Source organism: Phyllostomus hastatus, unplaced genomic scaffold (assembly GCF_019186645.2).
Source record: "Phyllostomus hastatus isolate PE091 unplaced genomic scaffold, TTU_PhHast_1.1 phas_scaffold_60, whole genome shotgun sequence".
Taxonomy (NCBI): Eukaryota; Metazoa; Chordata; class Mammalia; order Chiroptera; family Phyllostomidae; genus Phyllostomus; species Phyllostomus hastatus.
Genome location: NW_025334038.1, coordinates 17945167 through 17962893, shown reverse-complemented (window position 1 = coordinate 17962893; position 17727 = coordinate 17945167). Strand labels below are relative to the sequence as shown.

The following is a 17727-nucleotide window of genomic DNA, read 5'->3' as shown; positions in this document are numbered from 1 at the left end:
AGAGAAATCTACTGTGTAACAACCCTGGCTTGGTTTAACTGGCTTGGTTTCACTTGATATTTACTATCAAGTGTATATCCAGTCTCTCCCTCTTTCAGCACTGCATGGTCTCACTGGGGTTGACTGAAGAGAGAAACAAAAAGCATAAATCTAGTCTGCCATTTATCAATTACTCTTCCTGTGTCTATGTAATTATTTGTGCATGTATTAAAGTGAACGATTGCACAATTACAACTATAATGCTGTTTATGATTCTATGAAGTCCAGAGTCCAGAGGCTCTTTCCCTGTTCCTGGATTGAGTCCATATTCCACTTAGCAACAGAGCTCAGGAGTGAGAAACCTGGCTGCAGTGCTGGAAGCGTCTGTCTGACCCAGGGCTTTCTTCTGGGTACTGTAGTCTTCTCCCTCCACAGAAAGACATTTCAGAATCTTCCCAACGCATCTAAACACAGAGTTGGGAATTTCCTTTGTGCCACGAGTGACGGGTGTGAAACAGATTCCTCCCTGAGATGGAGACTATGGATCGCTGTAGGGATTTATTGATGAAGAGTGTTACTCATCTTGAAGGTGAGTTTTATTTTTGTTACTGCTGTTATTGTGTGTGTGTGTGTGTGTGTGTGTGTGTGTGTGTGTGTGTGAGCCTATGTATCTAGTGCCTCTAAGAAAAGTATCTGAGTCACAAACATAGAGCAGACCACAGGTACAAGGCCTGAAAGTTGGATCTGTGACTCTCTTAGGTCTGGTCAATTTAATTTTTATTTCTTCTCTTTCCCTAAGTATCTGTCCCCAAAAATTCTGAGCTAACTCCCTCTCTCTCATTAGAAATTCCTTTCTGTTCCACCTCGTTCTCTTCCTCACTTCCATTAGTGCACTATTATTTTAAGATACTATCTGTTTCCCTATATTTCTCCTTTTCCTGTTTGTAATGCTACTAATATCCTTTCTGCATATTCTAAATTTTGTTCTTCTCTCTACTGTAACCTCACAATTTAAACTCCTAAAGTGATCTCACTTCAATTCACCCTTTCCTATATATCATTAGAACAACATATGTTTAAAAAATATCAGCAGAAATTAGTAATAAGAATGCTATATACAGTCTAAAAGTTATGAAAAATGACCTTATAGAACTGAAACTAACTTTTCTACTGGCCACCCTGTGTAATAGTGAAATAAAAATGTATTTTAAGTATACATTGCTGCAGAATTCTAGGAGGATGCCAATATTCATGGTGAACACATTTCAATGTGCCATTAACTGGGCATTTTAAGAGTGCAGTAGAGATCCAACACATAGTGGCTATGGTTCTGACTTGTAGTAAGCCCTAGAAAAAATCATGTTTAATGTGACTGTGGGTAAGTTTTTTCACACTTTTTCTGTTTGAAAAAATAAACAATCAAATACTGTCCATAGAATGGTAAAGAATGGAAAAAGTTATTTTTGGTCATTGATGGGGTATCATTTAAGTTATCCTCACATAAGATTTACATTATGCTATAAAAATTGTTTCATGGAAGTATATGGCATTGGACTGCTTTGACCTTAACTTTAAAAATTTATTTGCTTTGAAATATTTAATGAACAACCTTTTGTTATTATTTCTGCAATACAATGGTTGGAATGAATATATAAGTTTCTCCTGTGTTTTCTTACATACAAGATCATAACTTACACAGTAGCATTCTTGCTACTGTTGGTTAATTTACTTACAATCTAAAATTATACAAATATAGCAGGAAAGAAAATATAGTTTGTCATGTACTCTTCCTTACTGATTATTATAAATCACTTTTGAAATTTGTCAATTTTTCTCACTGCTTACTTATTAAGATTTTATATATATGTCATATACATAATAATTCATGATAAAGTAATATTTAAGAGTAGAAAATATGAGGATAAAATAAGTGACAGAAGATAAAAATGTCAAATTACTATATCGTACACCTCAAATTAATATAACTAATATAATATTGTGGCTCTGGCTGGTGTGGTTCAGTGGACTGAGCCTGGCCTGTGAACCAGAAGGTTGCCTCTTTGAGTCTCAGTCAGGGCACATGCCTGGGCTGTGGGCCAGGTTCCCAGTTGGGGGTGTGCGGGAGGCAACCAATTATTGTATCTCTCACACATCAATATTTCTTTCCCACTCTTCCCCCCTTCCCCCTCTTTAAAAATAAATTTTAAAAAATTTTAAGAATATATAATACCATATACCAACCATATTTAGATTTAAAAAGTGACAGAATGAGAGTCATGGGCAGTAAGTGAAATAGGAAACTGTTATTATAAGGATAAATCAAGTTCTATTTTAAAAAGAATTGAGTGGGAGATGCCATATGTGCTATATAAAATGTTAGAACATTGATTGAAAAATGAGCAGCTGGGTTAACAATAAGTCACTGTTGTAGGACTTACCAGCACATTCACAGTGTAACATTGGGGGAGGGGGCAGGAAAGTGTAACTGCAGATGATAAATAAGACAAAGGCAAGTGATCCCATCAGTTTTGGGAGAAATAAGATTGGGAGCAAGACCAAAGGTAGTAACCCAGGACATGGCCATTAACCTAACAGGAAAGCTGGAACAAAACGTCCTGCTCAAACAGCACCAGCAGTGGTTGTGAAAGTAAACCCAGTTCTCTCCATCAGACATTTGGCTGAGAAATAGGTAAGGAATTGTTGGTCTCCAGCAAGAATAAAGATGAAAATATAAACAAAAATCAATGAGAATGTAACTGATTCATATTATAGCCAAATCAATTAAGAAGGCTACCTACATCTCAGTTATTTAGATTCTTAGATTTTATATTGTTTCTTTTAATTACCTTTCCTTTAAAAATAACCAATAATCTGAATGATCTATAAGATCACATTACCAGCAGAGGCATTTTCTATAAGACCTTTTAAAAAATGTGTAACATTTACATTAAGAATTTATGATTTTTCATGTAGACTTTTAAAAGTAAAAATTAGATTCATATGAAAAAGAATTTTTCTTATTTATTGTTAATTTCTCATATTCTTGCTTTTTGTCATAACATTTTATTCTCTTACATGTGATTCTGTCTCCACACAGTGATGCATTTATCTCACTAAACACCAGATTTTATCTTCTATGTATCATTTTAAAGCAATAACATACACTCATTTTAATTTTCAGAAAATCTATTGGAAAAGATAAGTGTATTTGTATTATTTTCTATACAAACATCTATTGGATTCTTAGCCAAATTTAAGTCTTCAGTTAACTCATCTCCTAACCTCTATTAATTTTCAGTTAGTTGTTTTATTTTTTTAATTTATGTATTTATTTATTTATTTTTAAAGGGAAAGAGGGAGAGAAACATTGATATGAGAGAGGAACATTGATCAGTTGCCTCTTTCACACCCCATCTGGGGACCAAACCCACAACCCAGGCATGTGTCCTGACCAGAATCGAACCAGTGAACTTTTGCTTTGTGGGACAATGCTCAACCAATTCAGCCACACTGGTCATGGCCACTTAGTTGTTTTAAATATTTAAGTGAAACATCTGTTTATAATCTCTTTCCTGATAATGACTATTGAAACTGTTTATTGCACTTCCAAATTTTAAATACTGTTTGTAAAATATCTCATTTACCTTGAAACCAATTTTGACGTTATTCTTCTTTACACCATTTAAACAATGAGCAAGGACGTGTCCCAACAAAAATGGTCTAAATTAGGAGGAGCAGCAAACATAGAAAGACAGGTTTATTCAAAGAAAGAAGTGAAACATAGGCACCAAATGCTTCTGAGAGCCCACAGAGTTTAATTCTGGGGTAAAATACAAATTAGAAAATACACATTAGCTTTTTAAAAATCTTTGGTGTCCTTACACAATGTACTCAAGGTCTCTGTTCCTCCAATTCATGGTTTAAGGGACTTCTGGTTCCAAAGATGTATCTGTATTAAATGAAATTCAGTATATAAGCACCTTGTTGTGTGTCTTTTTTATTTTTTATTATTTTTTATTTTTGATACTATTACAAATGCCTTCCTTTTCCCTCTCTTTGCACCCCTCCATGAGGCCCTGGTCCTCCCTGGCCTTGACCACGTTGTTGTCTGTGTCCATGGCTTTGCATACATGCATATATGTTCTTTGGCTAATCTTTACCTGTCCCCCACCCCATCCCCTTTCAGATCTGTCAATCCGATCCATGTGTCTATGCCTCTGATTTTATTTTGTTTTTCAGTTTATTTTGTTTATTAGATACCACATATAAGTAAGATAATATGGTACTTGTCTTTCTCTGACTGGCATATTTCCCTTAGCATAATATTCTCCAGATCCATCCATGCTGTCTCAAAGGCTAAGGATTCATTCTTTTTTACAGCTGCATAGAATTCCATTGTGTAAATGTACCACAGCTCTTTAATCCTCTCATCTACTGATGGACACTTGGGCTATTTCTAGACATTAGCTATTGTAAATAACACTGTGATGAACATGAGTGTGCCTGTATTCTTTCTGATTAGTTAACACAAGGTGATGAGAACGGCTTTGTGAAAACAATGGTATAAAAAATGGTGATGCCGAACTACAACCAGGATGAGCTAGAGCAGATTTGTCATTCTGTATTAAACAGAAAATTGACTTTCTGTTTACAACTTTAAAATTCAGAGTATGAAATGAGAATTTTATAGGGCATTCCACTTTGTCAAAAAAATGTTTAGATCAACATAATGATTTTTTAAAATTTTAAACAAATTTTTCAATGCTTTTGTTTGTAATCTGCTGAGGAACATCACAGCAAAGAGATTTCATATTTTTCCTGATGATATTTGTACGATTCTTAAATTATACTTTTCAAAACAATATAAAAATATATTAACATTTACCAGTTTGCAAGAAATGTCATCCCATGCTGAATCACTTTCTTTGAGATTCCCCTTGTTCTTTCAATTTCCTTCACATTCATTGTACACCAATCCAGCCCAGTTTCAGGGGCATGAGACTTTCACAGAGGCGCAGACCTGGCCTCAGTAGGGCCCCACATTTGGTTTAATGCTTCACAATCATTGTCTTGAAATTCTTAATTTTCCAACAAGGAGCCCTGCATTTCATTCTGCAGAGCGCTGCCAACTGTGTAGCTGGCCTGTTTGGCTCTGATCTCTGCCTTCTTTCCTCTTTGCCCCTATGTTCTTTGTCTCTGGCCTTTCTTCAGGCTACTCTCTGTCCTTTGGGTGCTCATCATAAGTGACTCCTGAAAACTTCAGGAACCTGTAATTGAAGCATTAAGCTAAACTGAAAACCATGTGTCCCTTCCTCAGGTTAACTGCTCTTTCAAACGTTGTGCAGAGAGAAACCTCGGAGATGATCCCTTCATCAGGAATCTGTTTTCTGTGCCACGTAACCCAGTCACAGCTGAAAGGGGAAGAGAAGGGCACTTTCTCCAAAGATACCTCATTCTGGAGGTGACCTTAAAATCAAAAAGCTAAATTCAAAAGCTGTGTTTGAGCAACAGGAATAGTAATCAGCTCAGCTCATCAAATTCTCACTCTTCCAAACGTGGGCAAGGAAGAAGGCAAATGTCAGTCCACGCAGGAAGAAGGGTGGGATAGAAACAAGGAGGAGAAGAGGCTGAGAAAAAAGTGGTCTGAACACATGTTCAGGGCTGAACAGGCAAGAGGTGCCAGAGCCCCTGCAGAAGCTCTGAGTCCCAAATGACCTGTGAGGCCTGGCTGTCCTCTCATCATGTCCTTTCTGAGAATGGCCAGTGCCTGTGAGCTTCTCAAACTCATGTCTCCATTACTGCAACCTAAATCCATAGGCTTGTTTCAAACAGCTTAATCACATCTTTTTCAACTGCAATAAAATGACTTTCAAAGGCACTTTTTCAAAATTTTTTAAAGGTTCAGAGTTTGGCTGTCAGAAAGTTTGTGCCAACACTTTTCTTGCTAAGTATGTGCCCACAAGGTGGTCAGTGACACAGGTATGAGTGAGGCGTGTTCTTCTCTGAACACAACTTCAAAACTCATCTTCTGTTCTTTATTATTTTATAAGTAATCTTTTCTTGTTTTTCTTTAAAATTTTTTCTTTATATTTATTTTGTAATTATTCAAGATGAAATAATAACAAATAAAAGTTATTTCACATTAATACTCCCTTTAAAATACCTTCAGTCTTTTTTGGTATATGCACAGTGGGTATAAATGCCACAAATTACTACTCTGTCATTCAAAAACAGGAAAGAGTAGGATAAATACCTGCATCACCCTGTAACAATAATCATGACAAGCTGTAGGAAACTTGTTAAGCTGAATTTCTCTCTTTAAATTCCTTACGTACAAAGAACCATAATTTGATTAGAGTTGGAAAGAATATAATGGTTCATCTATTTTAACCTCATTTTAATTAGAATTAAATACACCCCAAATGAGCAGTAACTTTTCAATGACATGAATCAGTGTGAGAAAGCAAGAAAGCCCAGGCCTTGACATTATATCATCTGTTTTTGCTCTGTGTGTATGTCTGTGTGTAGGTTTGTGTCTCTGTGTTTCTTTGTGTGTATGTCTCATGTCTTATGACAAAACAGTATAGTTTTCTATTTTTTCAGGGTGGCAATTGCACTAACTCTCAGAACTTGAGGACTACTTTTTCCCTTATTCTAAGAATGAGATAGGCAAAAAATTTGTATGGGTTGTTAGTCTAAGGATAAAATAAATGAAAAAGAAAGACATTTAAAATGTAATGTTAGTGTAATTATTTTTAAATTTTGGAAATCAGTTAAGATATTCAGAACTAAAATGTACTATAACTGGCTTATGCTTGAAGAAAAATCACCAGAGATTCTTTATGACCCATGTTCTGGTTCTCTCAAGACAGCAAGGCATAGGCATCATAAGTTTAAAGAGGATGGACCATGTGATGATGAATTTTATGTTTCCACTGCCTGGTTCAAGGGGTGCCCATATTAAATGTATTTCTGGGAGTGTCTGCGAGAATGTTTCTGCATGAGGTTGGCATTTTGATGGGTGAACTCACTAAAAAAGATCACCCATCCTATGTGGATGGGCATCAACCCCTCACTTGAGCACCTGAACCAAACAAAAAGCAAAGGAGAGGGGAACTCACTCATTTATTTCCTGCCTCATTGCTTGATATGAAACATCTCAACCTCTCTTACACACAGACTGGAATTTACACCCTCACTTCCCCTGGTCCCAGGCCTTTGGATTCAGAAGGAATTACATTACTTGTTTTTGGGGGGTCTGCAGCTTACATACAGCAGATGCAGATCATGGGAGACTCCTCAGCCTCCATAATTGTGTGAGCAGATTCCTCATAACAAATATGAATGTACATGGGTCTGTATAATATATATATACTCTGTTTCTCTGGAGAACCCTTACTAATACAGACATTTAAGTCACTTGAAACCACTGAATGAAGTGTCCTTTTGAAGCCTTTTCAAAAATAATTCAACAATGGTTCATTTCATTATTCTGCTTTGCTAGAAACCTAAAACTTTTTTGTATCAGTTTGCTAATATTTTAGCAGACAGTACCAATGAGTTTTATATTACCATATAGAATTTAGCTGTCAAATTATGTGAGGATGCTAAGTACGTGCACAGCTCATAGTAACTAGTTGATGCAGAGTAAACCAACTTCTCATGTAGATCATCCAATATTAAAAATGTGAAAAGATTATACCTGAGGGTCAATGTATACAAGGTCTGTCCAGAAGGTATCCAGCCACGTACTGCAAAAAAGAGACATTTATTTAAAAAGATGCAAGATACAAGAAACATTGTATGTAGGACAATGACGCCTCAGTCGCCTTCAAAGTAGGCACCTTGGGAGCTCCCACAATTCCCCTAGTGTTTCTTCCTCTGTTCAAAACACTCTGTAAAATCCTTTGTTAGAATCGCCATCAGCTGCTCTGTAGTATTTTCCCGAATCTCACTGATGATCTGAAATCTCTTCCCTTTGAAAGGTGATTTTAGTTTTGGGACAAGCAAGAAGTCACAGGGCACCAAATCTTGTTCATTGGTAGCACTTTGAATCAAGTCATTAATAACTGCAGCACAATGTTCCTTCTGCTCTGGTAGCAGAAGCCACAGAACAAATTGTGCCACATGTTTCATGCCAAGATCCTGCGTCAAAATCTTAGACACAGTAGTTTTGGAATCCCCAGATCAGCTTCTAGTTCTTGCACTGTCAGTTGCTGATCTTTGTTGACTGTAGCCTGTACACATTCAACATTCTCAAGTGTTCTGCTTGTTGCAGGCCTCCCAGAACATAGGTCACTTTCAAAGATTCTCAACAATCTTTGAAGCATTTGTGCCACACTTTTTTTTTGCCTTCTGTCAAAAATTTTATTTTTTTATTGTTGTTCAATTACAAGTATTCCCATTTTCCCCCATTACTCTCCCTGCCCTACCACCCCCCACTTCCCACATTCAATCCTCCCCAACACTGTTGTCTTTGTCCATGGGTCCTTTATACATGTCCTTTACTTGACCCTTCTCCTTTCCCTCATTATCCCCCTCTCCCCTCCCCTCTAGTTGCTGTCAGTTTGGTCTTTATTTCCATGTCTCTGGTTCTATCTTGTTCATTTGTTTTGTTGATTAGGTTCCTCTTATAGGTTAGATCATATGGTCTTTATCTTTCACCATCCTGCCTATTTTCACTTAGCATAATGCTCTCTAGTCCCACCCATGCTGTCATGAAGGATAGGAGCTCCTTCTTTCTTTCTGCTGTGTAGTACTCCATTGTGTAAATATACCCCAGTTTTTTGTGCCATGCTTTTATTTTCTCTGCCCTCATTTCATCATCCCCAAAAGCCTTCTGAATCAGAGTTTTTTCAAAGAGTTTCTGCAGAGAAATGTTCAAGTTTAGTGTAAAATATGATGCAGATTTGTTGCTCTATTTCCTCAGTCACTTTGAATGTGATGGCCACATAGTACACATGCTCACTCAATGGTGTCTACCACCCCTGCTGACTAGTATAGCAAAGTCCTCATTGGTCATCCATGCACATTCCAGTCCACTCTCTTTGGCTGCCAGGTTATATAATGTTGCACAAACTGTTCTTGTATTAACAATGGCTGGATTTTTCCAGACAGAACTCATGTATCCATTTATAAGAGAATGTCAGGAAATGATCTAAGTGCCCTTCACTCAAATCACTCCAGAGCACAGAGCCAAGCCCAGTTCTATTAACCCTATTAATAACACTCCACTCAGCGGGTAGTGAAGTAGTCACCTCTGTTCCATGGTTTCTAGATAATAGAAAGGCCTGCATATTTTTAAATCTTTAAGTATGAGAGCACTTCTTTATTCATTTATCTATTGATGGACATTTAGGTCGCTTCTATATCTTGGCTATTGTATATAATGCTGTAATGAACATATGCATGCATATATCTTTCCAAATCAATGTTTTGCTTTTCCTTGAATAAATAACCAGCACTGGAATTGCTGGGTCCTCCTTTGTCTCTTGTAGCCTTTGTTTTAAAATTTATTTTCTCTGGTTTAAGTATTGCTACCCAGCTTATTTTTTCATTTCCATTTTCATGAGATATTTTTCCAACCCTTTATTTTTAGTCTTAGTCTCTCTTCCTCTGAAGTGAAATTCTTTTTATTTATTGTTGTTCAAGTACAATTGTCTCCATTTTCACATCACCACTACCTCACCACCCCACCCATCCCTAATTCCCACTCTCAATCCTACCCCCCTTTGGCTTTGTCCATGTGTCCTTTATACATGTTCCTTTACTTGACCCTTCCACTTTTTCCCATTATCCCCTCCCCTCTCCTGGCTGGTTACTGTTATCTTGTTCTTTATTTCAATGTCTCTGCTTGCTTGTTTGTTTTGTTGATTAGGTTCCACTTAAAAGTGAGATCATATGGTATTTCTCTTTCACCACCTGGCTTATTTCACTTAGCATAATGCTTTCTGGATCCATACATGCTGTCCCAAAGGGTAGGGACTCCTTCATTCTTTCTACTGTGTAGTATTCCATCATGTAAATATACCACAATTTTTTGATCCACTCATTTACTGAAGAGCGTAGGTTGCTTCCAAAACTTGGCTATTGTAAATTGTGCTGCTGTGAACATGGGGTGCATAGAAACTTTTGAATAGGTGTTTCAGGATTCTTAGGGTATAATCCCAGCAGTGGAATTGCCAGGTCAAAAGGTAGTACCATTTTAGTTTTTTGAGGAAATTCCATACTGTTTTCCACAGTGGCTGCACCAGTCTGCATTCCCACCAACAGTGCACTAGGGTTCCTTTTTCTCCACAACCTAGCCACACTTGTTGTGTGTTGATTTGTTAATGATTGCCATTCTCACTGGTGTGAAGTGGTATCTCATTGTGTTTTTCATTTGTATCTATCTAGTGGCATCCTTTCAGATGTCTATAGGCCCTCTGTATGTCCTTGGAGATATGCCTGTTCAAGTTGTTAGCCCATTTTTAAATTGGATTGTTTGTCTTCCTGGTGTTGAGTCATATGAGTTCTTTATACATTTTGGAGATCAAACCTTTGTCTGAGGTATCATTGGCAAATATGTTTTCCTGTACACTTGGTTCCCTTTTCATTTTGCTGATGTTTTCTTTAGCCGTGCAGAAGCTTTTTAATTTGAAGTAGTCCCATTTGTTTATTTTTTCCTTTATTTCTTTTATTCTAGGAAGTATGTTGGTGAAAATATTGCTGCATGGGATATCTGAATTTTACTGCATGTTTTCCTTTAGGACTTTTATGGTGTCATGGCTTATGTTTAAGTCCTTTGTCCACCTTGAGTTTATTCTGGTATATGGTGTAAGTTCGTGGTCTAGTTTCATGTTTTTGCATGTATCTGTCCAAATCTCCCAACAGCATTTATTGGAGAGGCTGTTTTTACTCCATTTTATGCTTCTGTCCCCTTTGTTAAATAATAACCAACCATAGAGACTTAGGTTTATTTCTGAGCCCTCTATTCTGTTCCACTGATCTATGTATCTGTTCTAATGCCAGTACCAGACTGTTTTGATTATAATGGCCCTGTAGTATAGTTCAATATCCAGTATTGTGATTCCTTCTACTTTGTTCTTCTTTCTCAAGATCATAGAGGCTATGTGGGATTATTTTTGGTTCTGTATAAATTTTTGTAATACTTGTTCTATATCTGTGAAATATGCCATTGATATTTTAATACAGATTGCATTGAATCTATAGATTGCTTTAGGTAGTATGGATATTTTAGTTATGTTAATTCTCCCATTCCATAAGCCCGGTATATACTTCTATTTATTTGTATCTTCCTGAATTTCTTTCTGCAGTATTCTGTAGTTTTCTGAGTGTAGGTCTTTTAACTCCTTGGTTAAGTATATAACTAGTTACTTTATTTTTCTTGTTGCTATAGTAAATGGGATTCCCCCACCCCCAGTTTCTGTTTCTGATATTTCATTGTTTGTGTATAAAAATGCCTTAAATTTCTGAATATAGACTTTGTATCACATCCTTTTTCCAGATTCACTTACTAGGTCCAGTAGTTTTTCGGTGGAGACTATAGGGTTTTCTATGTACACTATCACTTTATCCACAAATAATGACAGTTTTACTTTCTCCTTACCAATTTGGGTGCCTTTTATTTCTTTTTCTTGTCTGATCACTGTGACTAGAATTTTCAATACTATATGGAATACAAATGGTGAAAGCAGGCATCCTTGTCTTGTTCCCGATCTTAAGGGGAAAGTTTTAAGTTTTTGCTCTTTGAGTATGATGTTGGGTGTAGGTTTTTCATATATGGTCTTTATAATGTTGAGGTATGTTCCCTCCATTCCCCCTTTGCTGAGTGTTTTTTATCATAAGTGTGTGCTGTACTTTATCAAATGCTTTTTCAGTACCTATTGATATGATCATGTGATTTTTATCTTTCATTTTGTTTATGTGGTATATTATGTTTGTTGATTTGTGGATATCATACCATCCTTACATCCCTGGGATGAATCCCACTTGATCATGGTGTATGGTCTTCTTAATGTACTGCTGGATGCGATTTGCCAATATTTTGCTGAGGATTTTGGCACCTAAGTTCATCAGAGATTGGCCTGTAGTTTTCTTTCTTTGTTGTGTCTTTCCCTTGTTTTTGAGTTAGGATAATACTGGCCTCTTAGAAAGGGTTTGGTAGCCACTCCTTTTCTTGCATTTTTTGGGAATATTTTGAGAAGAATAGGAGTTAGTTCTTCTTTAAATGTTTGGTAAAATTTACTTGTGAAGCTATTTGGCCCAGGACTTTTGTGTGCCAGTAGTTTCTTGATTACTGCTTCAATGTCACCAGTTGTTATCAGTCTCTTCAGGCTTTCTGCTTCTTTTTTATTCAGTTTTTGAAAATCATGTTTCTTCAAATTAGTCCATTTTGACCAGGCTGTCCAATTTCTTGGTGCATACTTGTTCATAGTAATTTCTTACAATCCTTTGAATTTCCATGATATCATTTGTAAGTTCTCCCCTTTCATTTCTGATTTCATTTATTTGGGGCCTCTCTCTTTTTTTCTTGATGAGTCTCATTGAAGGCTTTTCAACTTATTTATCTTTTTCAAAGATCCAGCTCTTGGATTTACTGATCCTTTGAACTGTTCTTTTAGTCTCTATATCATTTAATTCTACTCTGATCTTGATTATTTTCTTCCTTCTAGTTACTCTGGACTTTGTTGTTGTTCCTCTGGTTCTTGTAGATATAGTGTTAGGTTGTTTATGTGAGATTTTTCTATATTTTTTAAGTAGGCCTGTATTCTTATGAACTTCCCTCTCAGGACTGCCTTGGCTGTGTCCCATAGGTTTTTGACTGTTGTGTGTTTATTTTCATGTGTTTCCAGAAACTTTTCAATTTGTTCCTTGATCTAATTGTTAACCCATTATTTAATAGCATGTCATTAAGTCTCCATGTATTTGAATGCTTTTGAGTTTTTTCCTTTAGGTCGGTTTCTAGTTTTAAGCCATTGTAATCTAAGAAGATACTTGATATGATGTCAGTTTTCTTGAATTTGTTGAGGCTTGTTTTGTGTCCTACCATGTGGTCATTCTTTGAAAATATTCCATGTGCATTTGAAAAGAATGTGTATTTTGTTTATTTGGCATGAAAGGATCTGTATATATCAGTCAAGTCCATTTGATCTAGAGTGTTGTTCAATGCCACAATATCCTTGTTGATTCTTAGTTTGGAAGATTTACCTATTATTGACTATAGGGTGTTAAAATCTCCTACAATAAGTGTTGTTGATTTTTATATCTTACTTTAAGTAAGTAAGATATTCTCAAAGATTTTTCCTTATATATTTAGGTGTTCCTATGTTGGGAGCATATATGTTTACAAGGGTTATATTTTCTTGTAAGATTATTCCTTTAAGTATTATGTAGTGTCTCTCTTTGTTTCTTTTTATTGCCTTTGATTGAAACCTATTTTGTCTGATGTAAGTATTGCTACCCCAGTATTTTTCCATGTCTGTTTGCTTGGAATATTTTTACCGTCCTTTCACTTTCAGTCTGTTTAGATCTTTTGTTCTGAGGTGGGTCTCTTGTAGGCAGCATATGTGCATGTTATGTTTTCTTATCCATTCAATTACCCTGTCTTTTGATTGGAGGATTTAATTCATTTACTTTTAAATTTGTTGTCGATATGTACTTATTTATTACCATTTTTCCCTTTATACCTGTGTTCTTCTCTCTCTTTCTCTTCTTGCTCATCTTCTTAAAGCAGTCCCTTTAGCATATCTCACCATGCTGGTTTGGTGGACATGTATTCTTTTAGCCATTTTTTTGTCTGGGTATTTCCTTATTTCACCTGTCATTTTTAATGAAATTCTTGCTGAGTAGAATAGCTTTGGTTGCAGGTCTTTGCTTTTCATTATTTAGAAACTTCTTTCCATTCCCTCCTGGGTTTTAGTGTTTCTGTTGAGAAATCAGCTCATAGCCTTATTGGAGCCCCCTGGTATGTTATTGTCTGGTTGTCCCTTGCTGCCTTTAAGATTTTCTCTTTGTCCCTAAATTCTGCCATTATTAAAATGATTTGTCTTGCAGTGAGCCTCTTTGGGTTCATCTTGATTGGGTTCATCTCTGTACTACTAAACTTGCATGAGTTTTTCCCTCACCCAGTTAAGGAAGTTTTCTGTTATTACTTTTTCAAACAGGTTTTCTATCCTTTTCTCTTCTTTTTCTCCTTCTGGAATCCCTATGATACCTATATTATTATATTTCATGTTATCTTATAGCTCCCTTAAACCTTCTTCATTCTTTTTTTGTTTTGTTGCTCTCTCTAGGAGTTTTTTTCCACCTTGTCCATCAGCTTGCTGATTTGATTCTTGCTTTATCCTGCCTGCTTTTAATTCCTTCTAATGTATTCTTCATTTCCTCCTGGCTTTTACTGATAATTTCTATGTCATTTTTCTTGCTGGTGTAGTTCACAGTAAGTTCCTTATAGCTTTTTCAAGTCCCCTGTAGTTCTCACTGAGCTTCTTGAGCATCCTTCTAACCAGTAATTTGAACTCCTTGCATGGTAGTTTACTTGCCTCAATTTCATTTAGCACATTTCTGGAGATTTTTTCTTTCCTTTCCATTAGGGGTTGTTTTTTTGTGTTCCCATTATAGGTGACTCTTCTGTTTGTTTCTGCATATTAGGTGGATGTGCTTTGACTCCCTGTCCTCATAGTGTGAACTCCTGTGGTAGGAGACCTGTGAATCTCAGTGGTACAGTCTCCTTGTTCTCCTGAGAAAGATGTTCTTAGGATGCCCTTTATGCCTTTTATGTGGATTCTCTGGTTTTAATTGGTTTTGAGTTGTTGTTGTGTCATATTTTGGTAGGTCCTTCCCTCTGGCTAATTGAATGAGAATCACAATGCCCACCATGTCTTGTATGCTGTTGTACAAGTGCTTCCAGAGCAAAACCAAATAACTCACTATGAACAGCAAATGAGCAAATATTAATAAATTTGTAAAAATATTAAGGCTATCATAAGAAAGGAAAAAAGAATATGAGATGACTATATTCCTTTTGCAAGAGTTATATTCATAATTCTCTCAAAAGAAAGAATTATGATTTTGAGAGGGTAGATGGAGGAGAAATGATAACAGCAGGGAATAGAAACAAGGCAAAGAAAGAAAATTAAAATATATACATCATGAATAAAACAGGAATGGAGTAAGAAAAGGGAATAGTATAGTATTAGGTTTTAAAAAAAATTTAATAATATAGTGAAAAAAATAGGAACAAATTGGAGAAAAAGATCCACCACAGTAATATCAACAACAAATGAGCAAAGATTAATATTAGTGGAATGGGATTGTGAAGGAAAAAAGAAAGCAAGAGAAGATTATGAGATTTCTAGAGGAAAGGAAAGTGATTTTGAGAGGATAGAGGGAGAAGGACTCTAAGAGTGAGGAATGAAAACCAAGTTAAGACATGGAAAAATTAAAATTTGAAATGAAAAATGAAAGGGCAGGGGGAAAGCAAAATGGAGTAGGAGAGGGAAATGTTAAAATTTAAGATTTAAAATACAAAAATAGTGAAGATCTACAAATAAAATTGAAGAAATGTGACAACAACCCCTGTATCAACAACCAACGAGCAAAGATTGATAAAGGTGGAGAGCAAATAAGGGCATTTTTTTTAAGAACGGGAAACAGAATGGGAACATAATGTTCTTTTTTTAAGAACATAAGAATGGGAAACAGAATGTGAGATGACAAATGACAAGAAAAATGATTTTGAGAGACTGAGGTGGGAAGAAATAGTAAGAATGCAGAATGTAGACAAGTTGTTGCAAGAGAAAAAATAAAAATTGAAAATAAAAAAGAAGAGGAAGGAAGAAGGTAAAATGCAGTAAGAGAAGGGAAGAGCAAAATATGTGATTTTAAATAAACTAAAATATAAAAACTAGTGAAATAATAAGCACAAACTTGAAGGAAAAGAAAATGTTAAAAAGCTATGCAGGGTAGAAAATAACACCAATCATGAAGACTGCGGTGGAATTTGTCTGAGTAAAATTCAGTGTTTACCACTGTTTTCTCTTTCTAGAGCTGCCCCTGATGATGTCAGATGGTGTCCTAGTCTGGCCCTATGCAGCCTGTTCTAGAATACAAGTGATCCACAGTCTGTAGCTCTCTCCTTCAGATTTGGCTGGTCCCCACTGCTCTGCCCCACCAGCTTTCTATCAGCCCAAGATCAAGGAGTGGTTAATTTAATGACCCAAGAGGCCTGCCAGTACCTTCTCCACCTTCCTCCAGAGGGGACCTCTGGTGTGATTAGGAAGGTGGGAACCCTGAGTCACCTCCAGGGGGCACTGTTCAGTCTTCAGAGAAGATGTTGGGAGTGTTTTCCTGGCCCCTCACCACCTGTCTTGTTCTGTCCCAGATTCTTTCCAATAATGTATGGTTTCTGATGAATTACCATTTTCTCTGAGGGGCTAATCTGTGTAAAAGGGGCAGCTTTTTCCTGCTTGGTGCAGACAGCAGCTGTGTCTAGACACCGAGTCTGGGCAGGGCCCTGAATACCCCTTTTTACCCTTGTCTCTAATCTCTCTGCTCTGCTGGTTACTGGATCAGGGTCCAAGGAACAATGTAGCTCATAGTATCTGGTAAAGGGCCTTTTCAGAGCTTTTTCTTCTCTCCCTGAGAAAATGCACCCATGAAGGGGATCCTGAGCCTGGCCTCACTTCTGCAGAGCCTGCAATCCCACAGGTGAGGGTTGGGCTCGTCGATCTGTGAGGGGACCTGCCTGGCTGCAGCAAATCTCAGGTGTTCAGCTCCTGGCTGTATAGTACCCAGCCTGCCACTTTCTTGCAGGAGACTCGGCCTGAATTCTCCACTCTGAACTCTCCCCTGCTTGCCAGCCATGCTGGTTTGGGTACCTCAGTCTCTTCAGCATGACACTATCCCTCTAAATTCTTTGTTGGCAGTGCCACTGTGCATGTGTGTATAGGTCCCTGCTGACTCTCAGGTCTCCCCTCAGATCCTCTTTTAGAAGAGTTTCTGTGTGGCCCCCATGCTGAAGAGCTGAGTCCTGGGGGCTTGTTCTCCACATGATCCCCTTTCCCAAAAGTCAAAGTCTCTCTCAGTCAGGTCTGGCCACAACTTGCCAGAGTCTCCAACAGTCTTAGCTAAAGTTTCTGTCTTGATCTTTCCCAGATGGTGCTGGGAAGAGACCTGCTGTGATACTATAACACAGAGTTGTGGCAGGGGACTTTCCCTGCTCCCTCCAGTGATTCTCAGCATTGGGTGGACCTGCTCCCACCTTGCTGTTTCTGCCACCAGCACCTCACCAGTTGTCCCTCTCTGACCCTCGAGCTCGCTGGCTTCTGAGCCAATCCATGGCTGCCCCAAATCTGCATAACCAGAATTTCCAGGTTGGGCAGTGGTGGCAGCAGTTGCCCTCCTAGAAGAGACTGGACCACCTACTCCTGAGAGCTCTGCCAGCGGACAGGCTCTTGCCCATTCACACACACTCCCAGCACTCTCACCTGCATATGCACTCACTCACACATGCTCTCACTCACTCTCCACTGGATGTTTGAATGGATTTCTCTGTGCTTTCGCTGCTATACTGGTCCAGATCTGGGAGCAAGGAGACAGAGCTTCCAGCTACTCTGCCACCATCTTGTATCTTCTGTAATTACAAGTTATTATTGATAGATATGTAGTTATTGCCAATTAATTATTCACATTTTTATCTTTTTTTACCTCTTCTAAATGAAGTTCCTTTAACATTTTCCTAATGTT

General features: G+C 37.3%; 1 protein-coding gene across 3 annotated transcripts in view; it reads left to right on the top strand.

Moving 5' to 3' along the window:
• The first annotated feature begins 306 nt into the window (after positions 1-306).
• LOC123810466 (butyrophilin subfamily 2 member A2-like) overlaps positions 307-17727 on the top strand; it is a 52910-nt gene continuing 35489 nt past the window's right edge. For all 3 annotated transcript variants that reach the window (XM_045826233.1, XM_045826232.1, XM_045826231.1), the window contains exon 1: positions 307-568. In XM_045826233.1, the coding sequence (XP_045682189.1) occupies positions 511-568 (58 nt within the window). In that variant the 5' untranslated portion in view covers positions 307-510. The remainder of the gene's footprint in view (positions 569-17727) is intronic.